General features: G+C 40.4%; 2 protein-coding genes across 2 annotated transcripts in view; one reads left to right on the forward strand and one right to left on the reverse strand.

Annotated features, from left to right (window-relative positions):
* The window catches only part of SSH2 (slingshot protein phosphatase 2), a 103,585-nt gene extending 103,243 nt beyond the window's left edge, over positions 1-342 (reverse strand). The window contains exon 1 of the mRNA XM_055794481.1: positions 113-342. Within this exon, the coding sequence (XP_055650456.1) occupies positions 113-175 (63 nt within the window). The 5' untranslated portion in view covers positions 176-342. The remainder of the gene's footprint in view (positions 1-112) is intronic.
* The window catches only part of EFCAB5 (EF-hand calcium binding domain 5), a 41,789-nt gene continuing 17,760 nt past the window's right edge, over positions 61-24,089 (forward strand). Inside the window, exons 1-8 of the mRNA XM_055794485.1 lie at positions 61-143; positions 5,468-5,553; positions 5,657-5,829; positions 8,794-9,369; positions 13,611-13,767; positions 14,461-14,524; positions 16,316-16,386; positions 20,001-20,156. Coding sequence (XP_055650460.1) covers positions 8,804-9,369; positions 13,611-13,767; positions 14,461-14,524; positions 16,316-16,386; positions 20,001-20,156 — 1,014 coding nt within the window. The 5' untranslated portion in view covers positions 61-143; positions 5,468-5,553; positions 5,657-5,829; positions 8,794-8,803. The remainder of the gene's footprint in view (positions 144-5,467; positions 5,554-5,656; positions 5,830-8,793; positions 9,370-13,610; positions 13,768-14,460; positions 14,525-16,315; positions 16,387-20,000; positions 20,157-24,089) is intronic.

A 24,089-nucleotide genomic window follows, 5' to 3' on the forward strand; every position in this document is an offset into this window, starting at 1 on the left:
GGGCGCGAGCGGTCTGGCGCGCGCATGCGCACCGCGCGTGCCGGACCCTAACGGCCACCAACCGCCGCGCTCCCCTCAGCGCCGGGCGGGCGGCAGGCGCGGGCGGACTCACCGAGGCGCAGGGGCTGGAGGTGGCGCTGGGGGTAGGCGAGCGCTGCACCGTGACCAGAGCCATCGAGGCGCGGCGGGGCCCCCCGTCCGGCCGGCGGAGGGCCCTACTCCATGGCGAGTGCCGCCGGCGGGAGGGCGGGGAGGGGAGCGGAGGTGGCCCGGCGCCGGCCGCAGGGGGCAGCAGCTCCACGCGCGCCAACGGCCTCTCGCCGACTGAGGCGCGCTGGGGCTGGGCCGGCCGGGCACAATAAGGCGCCAGGGCGCATGCGCCACCTGTCAGCGCCGCGCCGCCCCCGGGCCGTGCCGCCGCCTTAACCCCTGCCGCGCCGGCGGGCCCCGCGCTGCCCGCGGCCGCTGAAGGGGATCCGGCCTCGGAGGGGGATCCGACCTTTGGCGGGCGCCCGGCCTCTGAGGGGGGTCCGGCCTCATAGTGGGATCCGACTTCTGAGGGGGATCCGACCTCTGAGGGGGGCCTGGCCTCTGAGAGGTCTCATCGTTCCCCCTCGGCCCCAGCGATGGCGTTGGGTAGTGTGTGCCGGCTTGGCTGCGGCCACCCTGAAGGCGCCTGCTGGCAGAGCGCTCTGGTGTGCCAGAGTGAGGGGGTTTTGGAGCCCCATCCCTCTGGAGCCCTAACGGAGTGCGTGGCGCCGTACTTGGTGGAAATTGGCCTTAATGCTCTCACACCGCAGCTTTTCCCTGGATTAGGGAGTGACAGTAACTCCTGTAATGAAAACACCGTATAACACCTTTATGCATCAATGCGCAAGCCCAAACACCGAAAAAATAGTCTAATAAGGATACATGATATTTTAAGCGCTCAAACATCCCCAGAATGTGGTACTGCCTGTCAGTTTGGGTTCTGAGACAAAGATCAAACACTGTAAGGTTTCATTTGTTTTGCCCTTTCAGCCTGGTGCCACTGAATTCGTGGGAATGTTGGCAAGGAGGTAACTGGGATCGAGAATCGTCTTGGGCATCTAACGACAACACTATACATGATAGACAGAAGCCATTCTAAATATTAAACAAAGCAAACTCGTCTTTGTCAAGAGTGTGTGTTAACCCATAGATTCCTTTTAAGCACATGGTTCATACTGCTTTAATCTGCTCCTCAGACTGGCAGCGCTGTCCAGGACTAACCCCTATAAATCTAAGCACCGGAGAAGCCACATGGTAGCTCCGTAGGTTCTCTCCCAGCGCCCTGCAGTTAAAAATACTTAGCAGGGAGGCTCTGGTGGCTGGGCTTCACTGCAATGGAAGTCAGGCTCGCCAAGGAGGCATTTTGCCTCCTGGTGGACAAGAGAGGATGAAGGACAGGTTCCCTACAACTGGACTAAAGTCGAGTTTACAGACTGAACTGCATAGCAAGGCAGGATCTGGAACGTGAAAGAGTCTGAAAGAGCCCCCAGTAGGATTCAAGCGCATGGGGAGAATAAGGAAAACCCATAGGTAAACAAAGAGTCATTGTCCTGACTTTTGCAGCCATCATGTTGTTATTTTGAAACACAACATTTATGGAAAGTGTGCTTGCAGCGCACTCTGATTTATGGCACAGAGGTCAAGAAAATGCCTTCCAGACTGCTTTGAAATTAATACCCCCCAAGTTCTGAACATTCCCAATAAAACAGTATCTTTCTGAGCAGCCACTTGTCCAGTCCCTCCCTGCCATTTATGTGTTAAATGCTTTGTCCTTTCTGTGGGCAAATCTACAATACGGATGTGGATTTGGTGTGTCTGTACAGTAGGTGTAGAATGGCAAAGACTATCGCAAATACATACATCCTTTTGCCATTATAGATAAAGCAAGCTGCAAGTCTGGGGAGCAAAAGAACTGGTTTGTGCTTGTGGGTTGCGTGTACCAGGTATTTTCACACTTTCTAATGACGTAGCTAGACCAGTAAAGCTGTTAGGTGTAGCTACTGAAAAAAGCTCTGTCTGTGGTTTCAACAGAACTTCTTTCCTATCAGTGTTTGCCACTTATTCCACCTATACAACTAAAATGCATAAAGTATATTTTTCAGACCATATTAGTCACCTTTGTATTTAGTGTGTACCCAGTTTAGGAAAGAACAGAATAAAAGGTTAAATAAAATTGGCATGGATCAGCAATATAATAGAGCACATGGGAACCTTCTTATTTTCAATAACTTCAAAGATTATTTAGGTTTTCTGCTATATTCATTGAAGTAGCTTTTTGTGTTATTTTACTCAAACATGGCATTTGTTCTCTTATCTACTTTTTTTCTGTCTGACTTTCTGTGAAACTAAAAAAGTGCTTTATCTCCTGGCAAAGCACTTCTTTTTTTCAGGTAAAAGTGGTCCTGCATCACTTAGTAGTCCCTTGGAGAAGGTTTTGGGAATGTAAAAAGTGTGGACTGAGTGCTTGGCACCTGCTACATAAGCTTAGCGGAAAGAGATATGAGGCCATGCTGCTGTAAAGCTTTTGCCATGATTTTCACTGGAGGCAAGAGTCACATTTGAGGATGGGAAAGTCCTTTCTTCTCTGGCATATGACAGGAATCTTAATGCTATTCACCTTTCTCTAAAGTATAATATCTAGGGTGTTGGTTTGTTTCATGCAAATGGATTCCTGCAAATATAGGACTGCTTCAAGGCATGTAGCTTCTGTTCAGATACATCAGCATTGATAGAGAGGATAGGTGGAAGACTACAAGTTCCCAGAGTGTTCTCAGAGTATTCTAGCAGTTCCCTCACCTGGAGTGCTGTGTCGTTCTGGATTTTGAGCAACAGTCGTGCAGGGATTACTGTCAAGAAACGTTTATTTAAGCCAGTTTCCAAAATAGACTTTTGTGTATTTTTCATATATCCTGTAGCTCTTCCAAGTTTTTGAACATCAAACATCCATTTACCGCATGTAAATAATGGAGTTGCTATCTACAGTTAGCTAAAGGTCCAACATATCAGTTATAAGTACAATAGTCATAGATTACAATGGTTCTCCAAGCCGTTAGAAAGGTGTAATTTGCATGTGCAATGTTTTTTAGCAGCAGAATTTAACTGTGGTGGAGGAAGCTATAAGGCAGATGTATTCTGATTGAAAAGATTTATTAGAGGGCAGCCTGTGGTCACAGCATCATAGCTGGTACAAAAAAGAGGCTGGAAGCCTGTGGCCTTATTCTTCCCTGTGCTGAAAGGACTGTGGTCAGCACCTGCAGCTTTAGCCCAATATATCATTTAAGGGATGTGAAGCTATACATGAGCTGGTTTGGTACACATTTCCAAAATTGACTATTTTCTTGAATCCACTGCAAACATTTCCCTGGCTAACACAACTTATTGTTACTACATGTCAGGGCTTTGCATAATCTTGGCATCAGCTGCAAAAGGCAACAGAGTGCTCCCAAAATGTATCTTACACAGAAAACCAAAAAAAGATAGAAGAGGCAATTCCAGCAAAACATCTGTGATGACATATTCAGCCCATTATTTTGTCAACAGTGCAAGTATTTGATGGCATAATAAAAGGATACACTTTGCTTAGCAAAAACATTAAGGGATAACAGCCAAGTTAAATAGGGTGCGATTAAAGGTTTGCTTAACCCACGGGATTCCACTTCCAGAAAAATAAAAATAGAGCCATTTTGGTCCTTCCTTCCAAGTTCTATTTGTATGGTCTTGTTTTGGGATTAAGAAAACACTTTAAGAAAAGGGAAAGTATTTTTTAAATTTATATTTCATACTAAAAAAAGAAAGAAGTTTTGTGAGCTAATCGTAATGGCAACAGAATACTGATTTGCAAAGGGGAAAAATCAAGCCCACCTGGGAATAGAGATAACGGGAGTTAATCATGTGCAAACTGCTTTGAGGAAAAAAGTGCACAATCCAGTTGAAAGCTTCTTTTTAAATCATTCCTGTGCACTAATTTTCTGCTTCATTTTATTGACATAATTGATGCCATACCTCAACAGATCTTGGAAATACACTCTAATGAGCATATCTCCTTCTGATACATGGGTTTTTTTTCAAATAAATACCAAAGAAATGATAATTTATTACAGTGTATTTTTCACAGAAAAGTTCACTTATATGTGTTTTGTGGGTTTTTTGGTGCTATGTTTCCTCTCTGCAAGCAAATACTGCACTCTAAAATCATCAGTATTGTAGTGTCTACAGCATATTACTACACTGGTAAGCTTGACATTCCAGTGGTATTTGAGATGTTCAGAAGTAACATTTTTTCAGAGAGACAGCACAGATGGCCAAAGGTACCTATAGAAGTTACAATCGTACAGATTTCTCTGAAATATGTACAGGAATACATAGAGGAAAATAAATCTTGCCAGGTACACCAGGAATTTCTATAGCATCCTACTTTCCAGAAAAGACAGTATAAAAATAAAATAAAAATTGAGGGTTTTGGCTGTCCATTAAAGCACAATTGTTATTGTAATTTCTGAGCAAATTTCCTCCTTGTAAAAAACCTGTACGCAGCATGCACACTTTGAACTTCTATGGCAGGTCTTAGGAACAAAATGAAACCTTTTCTTTAAGGGCAGCATAAATATTGTACTGGTCTTATGTTGGGACTCTGGGTGCATGTCATTTAGAGCTATTTCCAGTTCCACAGTTTTACAAATTCTTATTTACCTTGGTGTTGTGAGTGCTGTAATAAATAACAAGTGGCTTGATGAAGATGACAAAGAATAGAATTTTTGAGTCTGCAATTGAAACTCCAGAGTCACTAAACTAAAGAACATATGTGACTCTGACAGTAACTGTATCAGATTTTTGAAAAAATCTGTTATTTATATTATACCTCCTTTATTTCAAGTTTTGTAACAAGCTCAGCCATCCCATAAAGTGGAGACTAATACTTTGCTAGAGGGTAGGGTACTGTGCAGCTGTTCCAATGACCAGTACTGTAGATAAAGCCACAGTTCAGTTTTCCTGCAGGTAGACAATCCAACAATCGTGCCTTTTCCAGTGCAAAATACACAGAAAGAAATAGCATTAGGTAAAGTTTGTTTTCTGGCATAAATTGCCATAAATTTCTCACTTGGAAGTCCTGTGTAACACTGAGGAAGTCACTGAACAGGCACTTGATTTACGTTAATGTAAATGGGCGCAGAATGGCTGTCTTAGATGTTTTCTTCTTTTCCCTTCTCATTTTCCTGTGTTGTATATTATTCTTCAAGAATATAGGAGAAATTATTAACAGTGATTCAATAAATTCCTTTAGATTCAGTCTAATAAAACGGCACTATAAACTCCCCACTTATTAGTGCTGTATGTGCCTTTCCTGCAAGGCTACTTCAAAGTGACACCGTTCTTTACAAGAAAGAGAGCCTGAAAATGTTTAAATTGATTTTGTAATTAATTTCTTTTTCTCTCTCAGATTCTCACATCTGGTTAATACAGTCCTCAGTTCAGCTTGTAACGGACTTGTGACAGTTCTGGACATCGTGAACCTTCAATCTGAAGGTAAACCTCCTGTCACTGGGCACTTGTGGCTTCTCTCTCCATTTGTGCCCTTAACGTTGCCTGTTGCTATTCCTAGTCTTTTTTTGTTTTATTTTATTTTCAGTCCTGTGATGCAATGATCTAAGTTCAGTACAGAAGAGTCTGTTGGGCTGCCAAAGCCAAAAGACAACCTACAGCAATTCTGAGTCTTGGAAGAGACATAGCAACCTTTGGGATTATTGCTTAGCAACTGCAAACACACAGAGGAGTAAAACTCACAGCCTGACTCCACAGCAGGTCTGAGAAATACCTAATTCACTTTAGATTTTTAATGGTTGAGAACAGATGGGCATATTAAATTCCTGTTCATTTGCAAAGCCACTTTGAAAGCAGGAAGAGTAAGATCTGTTTTGATACCTGCTCCAAAGGTAGGAAAAACAATTCTTCAAAGCTTCAGAAAGCAAAAGATAAAGTCTTTTTAAATTTTAATTGTGTTGACAAGGAGACCATGTATGAAAAGGGTATTGGGCTGTTTGTGATTGGCGAGATAAATATGCTCTATGAAGCACATTAGGGGAAGGCAAAACTATTTCTGAGCAATAGAGCACCAAAGAGATGGACGCTGGTTTTGAAAAGACTTTTGTAACTCAAACATCTCCAAAATATTTACCTAGACAAACTTCAGTCTTTCCTGGCCCTATCCCACCCATCAAAATTCCCAACAGGATAACAATGAAACTATAAAAATCTTATTTATGGGCAGATTTGGGTTTTGACAGAAAATGGAGAGGTAATCTTTTTGTACCTGCAGGGATTCCAGCAAGAATATTTCTCTCACAGAAAAGGAGCCAGGAAAGTGGCATCCTACTAAATAATGAAAAGCTTACCTTGACTTCAGCTTGAACAAAGGCTTACAGGAAACTTTATATCACATTTCAAATTTCCTGGGTGTTTCTAAAGCTTCTCTCTGTGCACCATGCTTGCTTTTATTTGGACAATCAAGCCTGTGCTTGGGAATGCAGGTCATGAGAGCTTTGTATATTATGGGCCAAATTCTCAACTAATGTAAATCAGCACTGAAGTTTATGAGCCCATGATGTCTTATACAAACTGGAGGTGTATCCCTGTAATCCTCAACAAAGTCCAAGTTTCCAGGCTTGATTCTAGCACTCCTTTGTATAAGTTATGTGCTGTTTGTATGTTCTTCCATACCCTCTTAGTCTTCTTTATTGGACCTGCATTAAAGCAGTGGGCACAGTTAGTGGGCATAGTTCTTTACACTCTCCTTCCGTTCTTAAAGTTAGGCAAATGCCATGGAATCAAAATTGAACGGTCACACTTAGTTGTTTTTTGTTTTTTCAGAGACATAGAGATACTTTGTAAACATTTACTAATCCTCAAAATCATCCTAACAAAGGGTTGAAAGCAGTGTAGAAAATACATTCGTCATCATTCATTATCAGCTACCTCATAAAAAAGAGTGCAGTTGTGACTTTAACATTGCACAGAAACTGCAGAGCGGTTTCATAAAGGATGTTAAAAAATAACACAAGTATTTGAAACTGCAAGAACAGTTTATTTTGGCACAACAAAACCAGCTGATTTGGAATGTGACCAGAACATTTGGTTAACACCCTGCTTTGAATCAGAAGGAGTCTGGTTTTACAGCTTATTGAAAGAAGCTCACCTAAGCAAGGAACAATTTGACAGGGTTGACAGGTTTCCCTTTCTACCATTATAAATCTGGACTCCTTTACAGCTTATGTCCTTCGGTGGCAAAACCAGCTACTATCTTAAAACCCTTCTTGTGAATCAGGCAGGCAGCTTGATCCATAAATCCATCTCACTCCCCAGCAGGTAATCATCTTTGAAAACAAATTACCACAAGATGCCAACAAGCCCATCAAGAAAACAGACATAGAAATTTAGTGCTGTGAAGCATCCTACCTATCCAAACAGTTTTTGGGCTCAAACAATGGTTATGAGCCAGAAGGTCAACATACTAGTAATTACATTTGTGTGCCAGGAGAGCTGTAGATCACGTTTATGTATTTCCTGGAATGCTGAACTCTCTTCAGAATAGCTACAAATGCTTAAACATGAAGAGCAAAACATATCAAAAGCAACAGTATTGCTATGGATACTGAAAGGCCTTAGTGAAAAGCACTTCTAAAGAAGAGCTTGAAAAGGATAGTGTGGCAGCAAGTTCAGAGTGGAGTTTCATCTTTGATTTGGAAAGGTGCTAGGCTCTCTCTATTAATATCGCCCTTTCTTTGCTGTTGTTTAACATTGAGCTGTTTTTTTGCCACATGCTGGTGATTTTTCATGCTTTGAATAAAGTAGTTAAGCGACATTCTGCTCCATTTGGTATGTGTAAGTCCCATTACAGATGCCAACTTGTGTGTGGACACATACAGCAATAGTTTTCAAACTGTGCCTTGTGAACAACTCAGTTTCTTCCTGATATTTCACAGAGTGAACATTTTGAGAAGAAAACAGTGGAGTTTGGGAAATTGTAAAGGCAACTCTCTGTAGGTCTGCCTTTTACAAAATAATCTACAAGATTAAGTGCTTGTGAACAGCTTAATTACAGAGTTCACAATATAGTTTCCCTTTCTGTAGGAGCTCTGCTGACCCATACAGCCCTGTCCTTGTTACCTTAACAAAATATCCAGAGGAAAAAATAGTTGCCAAAGTTGAAATTAAGTAGTCTATGGGACAAGCTTCCGCATTGTTTTTCACAGCTACAGAAAAGATAAAGCAGAAGGCAGCATGTAGAGAAATCTTGCTCCTAGGCAACTGGTATTTCCATTACTTGCTTCCTTTGTCTCATATCCACTGGATTTCCTGGAGGCATGGAATGGGACCTAAATGGAAATAATGATACTAAGGGTAAGAGAAATCCACTGGTTAGAACTGGGGGACAAGACTTCCGAGCACTGTTCACTGCTTTGTTTCTGAGTCTGAAGTGATCTGGAATTAATCACTTCTCTTCTGTGTCTCAGTTTCTTCTCCCATAAGAAAGGAACACACTTAGTTGCTCTGTCTCCAAGGGCTGTTGTGATACATAATTAATCTTTATAAATCATTTACTGACCTTTGAAGTAAAGGGGCTGTATTTATTTAAGAGTACGAAGCAGCGGTAACAAAATAAAAAAGGATTAAAAGTATATTACTTAATCCCTAACAATAGACTTTCTTCCTGTGTCATCAGCTAGGAACTGGTGCAATATAACATGATGCTTTTGTTCTGTGTCACAGTGATTGAAGTATGGCTGCTCAGCCAGAAGCAACAGCCCAAACTGCAGGTCTAAAACATCCCAGACTCAGAGGTAAGGATATGACTGCCACAGAAATGAAGAGAAATCAGGGAAATGATGAGCTGCCATGTCTTAGCAATTATGCTCTGTGGAAAGAGTGTTTTTATGAAAAGGTACAGCAGAGGTGTCTGAGTCTGCAGGAGAAAAAGGTGAAGATGATTCGTGCACAAAAGGCAAGAGAGGAAAAGATAAAGAGGAGAGAACCCTGTGACTGGCTGTTCAAAGAGTGGTTCAGTGAAGTGAAAGAGTCACTAGATACTCGCATCTATTTGCTCGACAAACTCCTACCTACATTAATTCCAGGAATGGAAAAACTGTTAATGGAAGTGGAAAGAAGGAATGTGCTTTCACCAGACAAAGAACCAACCAAATTTAACCCCATTAATTTCCTTGGAGAATATCTGATGAGACACAACCCTCAGTATAGTATTTCCAGAAAACCAGGCCCATACCTGAGAGGAATGAAGATGCTGACAGAGGAACTAAAAACTAAGATGCCAGGTACAACATCGAAGAGGTAAGAGAGTTGAATGTGTCTGGTCACAAGACCAGAGCTGGTGTCTTGGTGTCTGTTTTACAAAAGGAATGGTGTGACTGCAGCCTGGCTGGTAAAGTCAAACACAATGAACCTGTCGAGTACAGGGTGAGATGGTTGTTGTTTCTTATAAAAACTTGAGAAGCAGGACAAATGACAGAACATGTCACACAAATGAAACACTGGTTATTCTTGTTTAAGGCAATATTCTGTCCTTTGCAAGTATATAACTCCTGTTTAGACTCTATCTTAATTACATATGTGGAACTGCTTTCAAGCTGGTCTAGGTTAGTGACAGCAGTTCTTTAGGACAGGTATTAGTATCAAAATTTCTTCTATATTCTTCCAAACATAATAAAAAGATAACCTTTTTTTCCTCCTTCAGGCTGATTACTCTTGACGAAACCAACAACAATATTGTCCTGGCACACTGTAGAAACTCTCTCCTGAGATTTTTACTTAGGCTTTCCTTTCAGATTCTTTTTTTCCTTTAAAGTAGGAACCGTTCTGTATTTTATTACATTGTTATTTCTGGAGTGTATTCTAGGCTGCATGCTTTTCCGATATTTAATGAATATTGGAAGAGGATTCCATGATATCTTACAATATGCTAAGGTTAGAACGTGAGTGCATTAGATGAACAATAATGCTTTCATTTTCATCGCTCTATTCAAAAAAATAGAGAGGTGAACATTTGTGTTTATAGATGACGCAGAGGTGATTGTGAATAATGTAAAAATAACTCATTCACTACTAGATCACTTTATTCTGTGTCTGTGTTTGTAGAATAATGGCTTTTATTTCAATGGCTGTCTCTTCTATTTGCATAAATAGTATATACAGCTTGAATATTGGTTTCAGGTTTCAGTGTCAGGAATTAGGGAAGTAAATTGTTGACATGTCTTATGCATAAACTCTAAATGAAGACAATTGATGTTCCCAGTATTATAATGAATAAAAGAGTATGTTAAATCTCTCTCTACTGTTCTGAGCTTCTGTCTCTCTACATTTCTAGTCCACATTCTGTTAGTTTATAAGAACGTGCCTTGTGTGAATACAACTAAAGCAGTGTATAAGGGAATTTCATACATTCCCTTACCTTCTTTTTCCCCACAGATAAAAATAATTATAACTGACCTGTGGTCTGTGTGTAAGGGCTCAGCTTTTTTGGTTTTTCTTCATAAGCAGACAACTAGAGCTGGTAAAAGATTTTCAGTTTTATTTTTTAAATGCCAGTCCACTGAAACAAATGAACTAGAGAAACTTCTTTTTCAATGAGCTTTCAAGCAAGCACAGACTGTTCTGGGGGGATATTTAGGATGTCAGCCTTGCCACACCTTTGTTTTGGGGACTGTCACACCATGTGTATCTGCTTCACAGAGGGACAGCTGGATGCAGGAAGTTCAGAACCATATCTCATTTTTATTTTGCAAAATAAATTCAATTTAAATACATAAAATTTCCTGGGGATTTGGGTGTTTTGTTTGTTTGGTTTTGGTTTAAGGTGGTTTTTTTTCAGCTAAAATACTCTTAACTTTCCTTGTGAATCAGAGCTTACGTCTGGAGAGGTCAGATTTTCCTGTAGAATGCAAAGTGTTGGCTACCAGTGACGTGTTATCTTGGCCTTGGCTGTGAAGTCCATGTTTACATTTGGAGACAGGTTCTCAATTTGTAGCTATCAGAGCTGATGCAAAGGAAGTGACTATCAAGACTTGTAGAAATAAATAAATCCGTAGACAGCACCGCCGCGGGGGTTTATATAGCCATAGCTGTAGCAGGTTTTGCATATCTGCTGGTGGTAGTATCATGGGATTTGCATTCACAGCAGCTCAGGATTTACATATTTGTGATGGCTGTATTGTGGGATTTGCATCAGATTCTTAAACCACAGCATGCTGCACAGAGGATTTTACCAACACCGTGCAGCACAGAGACTTGTAATGCGAGTCACTGGCTTTCTAAACAGGAAAAAAACGGTACAAGAGAAAGGCCAGTCTGTACTTAAAGTCTCTTATATAAGGACGGAGAGATGGGGAATGCAATTCTGGCCCCAGTGAAGCTCCCGAGACCCTTGACATTATCTTCAGGCAACGCAGGATTTCACACGGGTTCCCACCTAAAGCTTACCAGTCTTCAGCGAGCTCTCTCAGGCATCCTCCAGTCTCTCCTTAATTGCCACCTGACTGAGAATCAACACATGCAGGAGAACAGATGGGAGAAATTCCTTATCCAAATGGACTGCTACCTGAAAGAGACTTTATTTGTCCAGGGATGGTAGTTCTTCAGTCTGAGTCACCCATCCTTGTGTGGGTATTAGGCGGCTGTCTTCCTGAAGAAACATGTTTCATTCTGCAGGGAGAAGTCACCCTCACTGCCATCTCATCTTTTCTGGAAATGTCTAATACTGAAATGAGCTCACTTTGAAATGGGTGCCCAGCACTGTCACAGCCTGTTTTGCTGTTACTGTCTAGAGGGGAAACATTTTGTCCCCCAGGCAGAGGATGCAGTTGCTTGGTGTTCTAGGACCCTAGGAATAAATGCAAAACTGCAGCGCAGTGCAGGCAGCATGGAATGTAACTTGTGCTGAGCACTGCCCAAATTAATCACCAGAGCACTTTGGCAGCTCCTAGCGTGGCCTTAGCTCTGCTTTCAGTTTGCAGACCGCTCCTGAGGAGAAGCTGCATCTAGAAATTGCCTGGTTTTCTCTTTCTGTCTAGCATACACTGGAGGAAAATCTATTAGTGCCTTTAGCTTGGTACCTGCTACATACCCCCTCTTTTCTGTGCCTGTGAAGGAGTCAGAAGATAGGAAATTGTTTTTCCCTTCCCCTGCTATCAAAGTGCCAGAGACCAAACTGCTCAGCAGGCACTTGTGAATGCCCATGACTGATTAAGAAACCCATTTATTCATTAAGAAACCTCTTTGATAAGTAGCTCTGAAGAACAAGTACCTAGTGATAGAATTGTGATCAAAGTGTATTGCTGTAACATGTTAAACAGGCCTTTCTATTAATTAAAGAAAATACATTGTTTTATAATTTCTAGGATGACCCCATAGCAAGAAGAGAGCAGGGACAGGATCAGGCCATCTTCACAACGTGTGAAACACAGAGGGAAGAAGGGAGCAGTTAAAATATAGTTTCTGAACTAGTGTGTTCTCAGGTACAAAAGAGGAGAAATCCCCCTTGCTCTGAGTAGCTATGCAGGGTGTGAGAGCCACCAAGGTGAGCAGGGCAGCTGTCTCAGTGCAGAGATTCCAGCAGCCTCAGTAAGGAGGAACTGTTCTCCGCATATGAACCAATCCTTTGACTTTAAGTATTTTGAGCTTCCTAAGGCTTTTTTTCCATTTCATAAATGAACAAAGTCAAAACCAAAGCAGATGAGTTCTATGGGATCAATTTTATTCAGTTCTTCTGTTGTGTGAAATGGAAGATTGGGAAAAATATAGCTGAGTGCTTAAAGAAGCAAAGGAAAAAGAAGAAGAAAGGGAGGTACTTTTAGTCCAAGCTTGCAAACTCAATGTGTTCAAAATGATGGGGAGATTGGTGTATTATCCCTGTCCTAATGCAGTAAGGACTTTATTGTGTGAGACTGCTTAAGAAATTCTGTTGAACGTTGTTCTTTGCCAGTGAAGTGCTTATGTGAAACGGTACTTAGGCTTTGAGACAAATGCATACTGATGCAATTTTGTTGGTAAATCAAGTGTAGCAAAATTAGTCATCTCTCTTCCTGCTAACATTGAAAGGAAGTTGAAGGATATCTATGCAATAAGTGATTAATGCCATTATAAGTGTGAAGGTAAATTTCATCACTATTGAACTACACAAACTGGGAGAGCTGTTCAGATGATTTTCCATTAAATGTCTACCATATACTCTATTGAGGCTCTCTCCACATGCACATATCCATACCCAGAGGTTATTTCTTCAGATTCATAGTTACACTAGATTTCAGGAGATGGTACATGTCAGAATATCAATACTCTCATCTCCTTGGAGCTGCCCTCTGAAGACACATATTTTTAACATCTAGTCCAATAGTCACACTGGTAATTCTGTGCCTCAAACACCAAGTGTTTCTTTGGAAAAAAATCTGCTTGTACTAGAAGAACAGGAATTTCAGCAAGAAGTTACTTACTTCCCTTTTGTTCTTCAGGCTAGGCTTAATGTATCTTAAATATGTTTATGCTGCTGTCTTTCTAAACCATATTCCTATGTCATATAGGCTGGCCAGGATGAAGGCTGAGGCAAAGAGCAAACGTCACAACAGGGAGCAGGTGGACAATATGAAGTCTCAGGTGAAAGAGATGAGAAAGGAGGCACTGGCAAATCAGTTCAAACAGTGGACAGTGGATGTCAATGGCAGAATACCGGCTGCACTGGTAACTAGGAAAGATCCTTGTTAGCACACTGCTATGATTATTCCAGACAGGAGGAAAAGGAAGATTGTGATTGTGCCATGTGGTCTGGGGTGGCAGCATGGAGCACAAGGATTGGTGGTGGCTCTGACATCCCTTAGGGTCAGGGTGCAGGTCATTGCCTACCACTTGTCACCAAGCCCTAATTCCCCACAAGCACATGGAAGGATTGCAATGCACTTCCCACAGAGGTCCTGGGAAGCTAAATGCCCCGTAAGGTACTCAAACACTCCTGAGGTTGTGGATGCATATACCTCATCGCTAGATGTCCTTCTCTGCAGCTGGTTATCCCACAGAATCCCCTTAAAAAGGTCCAGGGCAGCCACTCTTGCTCTCCTGTGGTCTCCATTAAATCGTCTTTCTACCCCTGTGACTCATATGAAATGATACTGCAGCTCATAAATGATGAGATTTGCAGCAATTTTAATATATCTTTTGGCACAAACATCTTTCTTACAAGTCACACAACTCCCCTAGAGAATTGTCCTGTGGTTACACACAGCACAACGTATACAAGGTCAACATTTAACAAGGCCACCTATGTGTGGTAGGAAGCATGGCTGGCCCATACAACTGATTATTCCGTATGATTTATTTTAGTAATTGCCTACTGTTGTCTGCGTGAAGCAGGCCTTTGACTATTACCTTGATTTGTAGGTTCAGAGTGCCCTGAGGTCTTTTCTGGATGTCATTGCTTCTGCTCCCACAGATGAGAGAAAAGGTAAGTTTTCAATGTGCCTCCTTTCATTTTATTTCTGTGACCTAAATTCTGATGCAAACTGTGAGCAAACAGCAGACAGATTTGATAATAGAAGAAGAATATCTAAGGGTAATTACACCAGCTAAGGGATGAACCACAAATCTTCAGATTGGGAAGAGGCTGAACTACCACGTAGTTCATTAATATGATCTTGAAAAGCATAGAAAGAAGTTTAAAAAAATCTTTCAGAGAGATAGAAAGATCAGAGGCAGGCCTTTTCCATTTACATCCTTCATTAGCCAGCTATTACCATGTGCTTATCCCTATTTTAAGAATCACTGTAACAACCTCCTCCTTCACCTGCCCTATCAGACAGTGTTTGTCTCATGGGAGTTCTTGGAAATCCCACACAGAGCTTGGCATACTGGGAGGTATGGAGGAAAGGTAGGATCAACAAAGTTAAATTCTGAGTGTTGTCTTTTATGGTTTCAGGGGAAATGCTGAAGCTTGCCTAATGCTCTGTTAAATAGCCCATCTTGTTTAGCCATTCCCTTCACCAGTCCCAGGCATACTAGTGACACACAGCACAAGGGCCTCTGTACTAGAGTGCTTGCTACAGAAAGATTTCCATAATTCCTGTCCACTTTATATAGCTTACACTTGACCTCCCCAAATAATGATAATTGGATAGAGCCAGTAACATTGAAATGGCACCATACAGCCTGCTGCCATCCCTTTACATTGAGAGCCTGTAATGATCATCAATAATAACAAATCTGCCCCTGCTGGAAGATGGAATGATAAGCAGGGAACTCCAGAGTGCATTTCTTCTTGCTGCTGGAGTCACCTCTGTCTAGAGCTTGTCCTTGCTCAGCCCTTTCTGTATTACAGAATTTTTCCTCTGAGTAATCATCCTATATTGGCAGTACGTTGGGGGACTGCCAAACACAGCCCTTGTGCTCCTGTGGTGGTTCTCATGTGTGAACAGATACTAGGACGGGAGACTGAGAAGGAAGTTTCTGTCCAGATGCTTGCTCTCCAGATGCTGGAGGTGCTTTATGTCATATTTCACTAATAGTGTGGCTCCATTTCTTTATTTAATTTAATAGCATCCAATATACATTAACGGAACATCAAATTTGTTTTATAGATTAATGAAGATAATATACAGTTTAGGAATGTCTTAACCAACAAGTGATAAATGCATTCTGTGGTGAATTTTCTCATTACTCCTGATATATTGTAGAAGAAAGAACAGAAAAATAATCCCAACAGAAATAGCATGTCTGTGCTCATTCAGAAATCTATGTAGACATTTGACATATCTTCTCAGTTCCATTACAGCAGCCCAGAAGATAGTTTTGAATATCATCATCAGTAAAAATATTCCCACAGAGCTTCTTGGGAAAATTACTATGATTTGCGGATTCCAGTATTGCAAACCAAGATCCATGTTCACAGAATTTAAAGGCAGTTTTATCTGTCCGTTAAATCAAAAAACATTTATTCCCTCACCTAGTTAGTTATAAGTACTGTTAAAATCATTGCAGTTTGCCACCAACCTATGTCAAGAATAAATGACCATACAGTTCTGAATAAGTAAGTGCAGATTCTCAGCAGGAGAAATATGTAAGAATCAGATTTAAGTAGCCTCTATATGGTCAGATGCTTCAGCTACTGTGTAGGATAACCTCAAATAAATGTAATGCAACATGAGAAGAAAGTGAATGTAACGTAAGTGTGCAACAAAATGTGTACAATATGTGAAACCACAACTGCTTTCTAAACCTATATCCCTTCATTTTTTAATAGCAATCTATAACAGGAAGCTGGAAATCTTAGACACATTGGAAAAAAAAGTAAACATAGATGAATTCACAGAGGTGAGAAATGCATTAAGAGCATCTGATTCAGAATATGATGTTTATCATAAAGTAGCAGCATTTCCCTGGGGACAGCTGAGTAAGTGAAGGGCTTCACTTTTCCAGCATCCCAGGTAACTGTATCAGGATATTTCATGTTCCATCTCTCTATCCATCCTCTGCTGTCACAACGTTTCCATTCCGGCCACCAAGAGACAAGTATTTTGCTTTATTTAGAACTGTAGCCTGTGCTGCTCTGAGAAGTTACTTTTGAAGCAGTGGGTTTTAGGACATCCCTCTCGGTCCCTTTCTACAATGCCAAAGCCCTGAATCAGTTGTGAATTTAGTTTTTGCCTTTACTGCTCAAGGGAGATTTGGTGCTGCAATATAACCGGTAGCTTGAGGTAATAAGTAATGTCCCCAAAGTACTGTTACTTCTGATTAGGTTCTATTAACCATAGGAAAGCCTAACAAGTGATGAACTGGGATGAGAAGCTCTACCATTTTTGCCCCGAACTATTGCTAGCCTGAACCATAACCAAACTGCAACAAGTGTCATAAATCTGCTTGAAGCATAACCAGGCTGAAAAATAGGCAGTTTTAAAATCAAAAGCTGTCATTGAGAAACATCAGAAGTGTGTTTTAACTCACCAACATCAATCAATGTACTTGGAAGTTTCACCCCATTATGCTACTCTTCATCAATTTGAAAACATCCAAATTGGTTCAAACTATATTTACTGAAAAACTTTGCAGGCCAAGACTTTGCCAGCCATTTCTACCTATGATGGAGCTAAATTTTATGGCTGGGTAGTTAAACCTGTGTAAAGGGGTGTTTAGAATAGAAATAATGCCAGACCCTCAACTGCAGCAGTGCTGGTGGGTACTGTTACAATAATTAAAAACAGAGTATAAAGCAGCTGTGCAGAGACTAATTTCAAGAAACCATGTGTGATTTTTGTGCCTTCTTCACTCTCAGGAGACTCACATGTTTGGCATTTTGCACAGAAATGCATTTTTATGATAACTTGTTGAAGGCTTTCTTAAGCATGAAATGAGGTATTTTTAAATTTAACCTCAGAATAACTGCATTTAATTAAGAAAACTATTGTGGCTAATGGGAGCCCAGAGAATTGCCTTTGTCACTGAAATGAAGCATCAATCCATAACCCCTATGGTATATGTATAAGCACTGAATGAATTCATGCTCCATTAGCATTAGAAAAATGTTTCAAAATATATTTTGTGTACTCCTTATTTTAACTCAGTTAAAGAGATGACAACAGAAATGAGAAGTGCAAAAGACATGGACTGTCAAGCTCTCTGATTTACCATAAACCAGTGCAATGTTGTTCTTAGAATATATTCTCTGATGCTTTTTCCAGTTGGGTTTTAACTGAATCAAATGATGAGGCTTTCATCATTTCCCTTGGGAACTGCTCCATAATCACCGGCCTTGCTCTCAGGACAGGGCTGCTGCTAATCCTCAGCTACAATTTACCTTTGTTCATCAGTTTGCATCATCCACCAAAACCAGAAAGAGAGATGATCTTTCTCCACACTGGTCTAGGCCCTTTCACATGTGGAAAGCATTGATTTTTAATGGACCTTAAAATTAAATGGTGCTTTCCCCCCCCCTTCCCTGAATTCAGTGCAGCTTTGGGTTACTTAAAGGCTGTTAGAAACTCAGTAGAGAGACCTCACACGTTGTTGTTGGGGTTTGGGGGGGGGTTTTTGGACATGCAAAACAGTGGCTGTTGTATTTTTGCATCCTTCGTGACAAGCTCGTGGGGTCTTTTATATTAAAAGCATTTAAATCCCAGACACCAGTCCTTAATAAATTATTTCACAGGCTTTGTACTCTTAACATGCAGAGCCCCCAGCAGTCTGACACAAAGCTATTGACACCAAGAGAAATACATTGCCTTTGCAGGGTCAGAATCAGGCTTTAAAGGTGAGATTATTTTTTATGATTACATGTTATTTCTGCTTACTACATTTTTGTTGAGACCAGTAGAAACAAAAAGCAAAGATCCATTGTTATTGATGGTAGTGTGTTCACAAACTACAGTGAGGTCTCACACTGGATAGCAAGAAGGAGGTGTGCCAGCTTTCTTCTGGTGGGTGTCAAAATCTCTTGGTTAATACTAAATAAATGTATGCTTCTTATGTGTACAGTACTTCACACAGTAGAGTGCTTTACACACATCAGCTAAGAAAAGCTAAGACTACGATCGTTTCTCCTGCCCACACAGCTGAACATACGCTTCTAAAAAATGTTCTGTGAAGCTGTTAGACAGCAGTATTAATACACAAGCCTTTGGGTGCGTCATCAAGATGACACTCAAAATAACAAGCTGCTTGTTCAACCTGCCCCCTCCCAACTGCTGTCATTGTTAAGGTTCATCTGTCACAGGGCTCCAGGTTGTAATAGCTCTGAAAAGCTAGTAGATACACGTAGCCCCAGATCTGCCACCTTCTCTCCAATCCACCTACGTGCTCTCTTTTTATGCTGAAATGCAGAAAAACCACACATTGCGTTAGGAGTTCTTTGCCACCAGCCACCCCTCAGGCCATTGGGTGCTGCTTTTCTGCTCTTCCTCTCTTCTCCACTTGTCCCATATATTTGGAAATTATGCAACAGAGACATGAATAATAATAACATGCATTAATATTTCAGTTCGTTCATGCCTGTGCGGCATTTCAACAGGTCCAAGATATTCTAGCACTTCTGTCAGGTATCCATACTCTACAAATGGGATAATGGGAAACATTCAGTGTTTTGGAAATCCCTCCTTTTAACTGTATAGGCTCCCTGTTACTGTGGCTGGCTCCAGAAACCTGCTATAATAATTCAGTACAGGCTTTGGGATTGTGGTTTGTTCTGATGGCCATTATTATTTATGTCATGCACACCACATTTTTAGAACCATATTGCTTTTGCTCATAAAAACCACATGGCTATAAATCCAAAGTGTTAAAGTGTCTCTAAGGCTAGAACTTAAAATAAATTTCAAGTCAGTAGTATTCCCAGTTCAGAGGACTTAGGTGACAGCAGGCTCATTTTCAAAAGTTTCTTTCCTTTTTTTATTGTATCCAAACAGGTTCTCTAAACACTAAAATTGTGGGCAATGGTCCTTTTGTGGCATGAAAGAGTTGAGTGACTGTCAGTTCTACAAGAACTAATGGCTCAAAATACCTCCTTCGGAGTAAAGTCAAGAATACTTGACTTTTTTTGCTACAGAATTAATTGCTACAGAAAACCATGGAGAACTTACATCCTCCCTGAGATAACCTAGCTTAAGAAATTACATTTCTTAGGAGGGATTCTGATACAGCATCTCTAAACCACCGAGCATAAGTGACTTCGAGGCCAGGAGAGGAACTGGTCGAGATGCATTTGTGCAGTGCCTAGTTCAGCAGTGTCCCAGGCTTGTTTGGAGAATGTTGCTGCTTCTGAAAGAAAGAACAAACTAGGCAGTGCAGCATCCATGCACCAAGTCTGCATTATGTTAGCAGATCAAACTACAAAGTCTTATATATTTCATTGCATGCAGTAGATTTTTAGGAGTTCAAATGAAGGTGAAAATACTTGAAGAAAACTAACCATTTACACTGCTGCTTTCTCTCCATAGTATGTCCATTCCTACACTGAACATTTTTCAAATGACTTGTTCCAAGAAATCCTGAAGCATCTCTGCCAGTGTGCTGATGACTTCCAAGGAGCAATAAGACATGATATGTGGAGGCAAATGTTTGCTGATCTCTTCCTAGATTGTGATTATGGAAAGGTAGGCAAAGCAGCTCTCAATTTCAATATGGTGATGCTTCCAGATTGGTATTTCTCTGGGGCATCACTTTCTGTTTAGTCTTCATGACTCTAGATACTCTTTGTGCTTACTCAGTGTTATTTCAGAGGACAATAGCTGCTGCATTGTCTTCAAATTCATAGTTCTTAAGACACAGAAATAGCCAATAGCCTATAAGCTGATGGCTAATTAGAAACCAAATGACCTAAGCTGATGACTTGGAGCTGAAGTTTGATGATCCTGGAGAAGAAATTAACCACAGTCTTTACTAATTCTGGTCATTACCTGTTCCCACAGCACGTTCAGAATGTTTGGGCACTAATTTGTCTATTCAGACATATTTCAGCAAAGACAATCTGATATAGATTGACCTTAACAAATGTGCACATTGCTACAATAGTAACATATATTGCATTAATTATGTTGCATTAATTTATACCTCTTTAGGGCTTCTATCAATAAATCTTATAGTTAAAATTCAAAATGCAAAATAATCTATCTTTACAACCTCCCTGAGAAAAGTACTGTGAACTTCAACCACAGTTTATGGACAGGAAATTAAAATACAGTCAGTTACAGATCTGGAAATGGAACTCAAAAGCTATAATTTGGTTTTCAGCAGCTCTAAACTCTATCTATCAACCTCTGAATACACCTGAATCCCCATTTAAAAAAGAAAAAAAAAAAGCCAGACTTATTAGTAAACTAGAAAATAGTATGAGCTGAAGAATCAGTGGCATAAGCTATTGCTAAAAAACTGGGCTTTAATTCAAAAAGTATGGTATTTGTTTTCAGTAGGCTCAGTTAGTCAGTTGCTGGCTACTACACAGCAAATGGTTGCCATAATCTTACAGTTTTCTCCCCTATTTAAATTACATATTCCATCCAGCACTCCTCTAGTGATGTTTACAGCCTGCTTTCCCAGAATGAACCCATTGCTCCACAATGTCATGCTAATAATGTCATTACCTCTAAGAGAATGGAATTACAGAGCACGTTTCAACACCCATGGTGTGTTTTAGAGAATAGCAGGCACGCTGCTGTTTCAGGGGTGAGGAAAGAAATGTGTCTAGTTCTTAGCTAGAAGACATTTCATTTTCCTGTTGCTCTGTCAAGAAGAGCTATGATGGATCCTCCTGGGTAGAATAATATATAAAGCCAACTGCTATCTTTGCCACACATTTTGAAAGGATCCCTTCTTTCCCTTTCATGTTTTGATGTGACTTTCTTCCTATTATTTCTGTGGCAGTAATCACCATCACCATGCTACTATTCCCAGTGGCATCTCAGAGGCAAAGAGCCAAAAATGCTAGCACAACATAACACGAGTGAGCAACTATCAGTACAGGCTCCATCGCTGCCCAGAAAAATATGATCAGAGCACAAACATGGTTGCTGTTTCTAGCCTCCTTGCTCTGCAAATTGAGCTCACTAAACTGTAGAGTGGACCACGCAGTTCTTTTAAACCTGACCTGGTTTCTTTTGTATCGCTCTAATAAGTCCTGCCGTTCTGTACCCACGGGGAAGATAAAAGATGCAAACTAACACAAGGACTTCTACCACCTGAATGTGATCCATTACCTGCAGTACTTATTCTGCAAAGCACAGCAAAGCAGTTGTTTCAGTTCCTAATTTACATTTGTTTGGTAGCAGGCAGTTATTCCAGTCTGCATGGTGAGTGAGGCTGGCTGCCTCAGTGAGTTGCAATTAGGGCCAGGGAGCTGAGAAAGCAGTGTTTTAAATTACAGTCAAATTAGAAGGTACCCACATGATCATTATTATGATTTCAAATGCATGCATCCAGAAGGAGGGCAGCTCAGCAAGAACAGTCTGGACTATACAGTGAAGCAGAAACTTTTCAAGACGAGACCAGAACACAATCATTACTCTAATGCCCAAAAAGGCAATAGCTCTGTGAATTTTAAGGTCATTGTCCCTCTGTGCTCATGTATATCAAGTACAGTTTCTTTTATACGTTATAACAGAATCTGTATTAATTTTCAGGGACATTTTAAGCCTGGGATCTTTAAATGTAACTGAATTCAGTCAGGGATTAGTTTTCAAACAAATGAAGTTTTTGAGACACTTCTGATTACCTTTCTCGCAGTACAGCAACAAGTCTGCTTTCTCATGGCCTTTTCTGAGTGTCTGTTCTTCCCATCTTGCTGGCTAACAAGCACATTGTGGTGTTCAAGATACACACACACACACATCACATTTCCAGAAAAACAATCAAACGGTTAAACACTGACCTATCACTGATTAAATGGCAAGCCTGGTTTAGTCTGTGTTGCTAAAGGAATTAATTACTCACAGATCACAGCATATTTCTGAAAACAACTGGGAATCATCACCTGCCAATATCGAGGTGACAAGAAAATTAGGTCAACATGTTTCAACTCTCTAGCCACCAAAGCTGGCACTCATTAAAAGTGGAGACAAGTTTTGGGTGGTTGGACAAACACAGATGGTCTGCTGTTATTTATAGTGGGTGCTGTACCTGTCCTGCCAACAAGACTGAAGGGCTGACGGGCAGGAATCTTTCAGCAGCCTGCCCAGCCACACATGAGGTACAAAGAAACATGATCTTTCCCAGTAGATAGCACAGCTAGGGATAGGACCTTGCAAATGTTTTTCCTGTTGTAATGCTCCTCTCTTCTACAGACAGCTTTACTGTGACGTGTTCCTCCCAAGGTAAATTGTAAGGAAAAGTGGCCTGGAATAACAGGGACCTCTGGGAGAATGGCAAATCTGTATAAATTGCAAATGTTAAAACAAAGTGGAAAATGTCCCCCTAATTAATATTCAGTAATTTCTGAAAAGGAATTTACTATTTTTAATGATATATAGCAATAAAAAAATTAATCTAAATTACAAAAAACCTCTTCTAGAATCTAAATTATCTAAATCCTCCAAGTATATTATTTTAACATGACAAAAAAGTATCTGAATCTCAAACCAGCATTTCTATTTTTTTAGAAATAATTAATTATTTTTTAAATAATACTTCATTCATTGATTTACCTTTCTAATAAAACAAAGTTTTGGATTAGTGCTACCAACTTAAAGGAAACCAGCAGATGACTGTGACAAGTAACAGCTGAGGAAATGTAAAGGGAAAATTAAGTGTGTGTAATGGAAACACTGAATGGAGAATCCAAACACTCCATAGTGATCTGGTAACATCTTTAAAAACATGTTCTCTGTATATCTACTAAATGGATGCAGCACTCATTCTGACATAACTCAACTGAAAAACAAACAACATAAAGAAATGTTTATATGGGAATGTGCCAGATATTTGTATATTAACGTCAAGAAGATGAAGATACTGGGAATCAGGGCCTACATCATATAAGTTTAGGAACAGAATTATGTGATGACATGTGTTCCAAACCTCGCAGGTGACTGAAATTCAACTGTAATTTCCAGTATTTTTTTTTACCAGCAGGAATTAAGTTACCAGAGTCTGAAACACTAAACTGGACTGGACAGCCACTTACATTTCAGTTCTCTAATCCTTTCCTCAGAATTTGCAAAAAGCTTTCAATTCCCTGTAGAGGAAAGGTGTTGCAGTAACAGAAAATGTGATGTATTCACTTAGTTTTCAGTATTAGCCTCCTTGGGAGGCCCTTCACCAGTTCTTGATGCATGTATCTCTGTTGCTTCCAAATCTTCTGTTCCTAAACATTGATGCCATTAATTATGGTTTTAGATTATAAACAACATGGTCATCTTGAGCTCATTTCCAGCAAAGAGCAGCAAACTTCTTCCTTTATTTCTTCAGCCTAAGGGCAGGAGAAGTTCACAAGGGATTAAAAGCTTGGTGAATTTTACATTTTGCAGTTTTTAATCTAAGAGCAAAATGTGGAAAGGAAGTCAGTAGTTCAGATGGAAAGCTACTTGCTACAAATA

Source organism: Falco peregrinus, chromosome 2 (assembly GCF_023634155.1).
Source record: "Falco peregrinus isolate bFalPer1 chromosome 2, bFalPer1.pri, whole genome shotgun sequence".
In the NCBI taxonomy this organism is placed as follows: domain Eukaryota; kingdom Metazoa; phylum Chordata; class Aves; order Falconiformes; family Falconidae; genus Falco; species Falco peregrinus.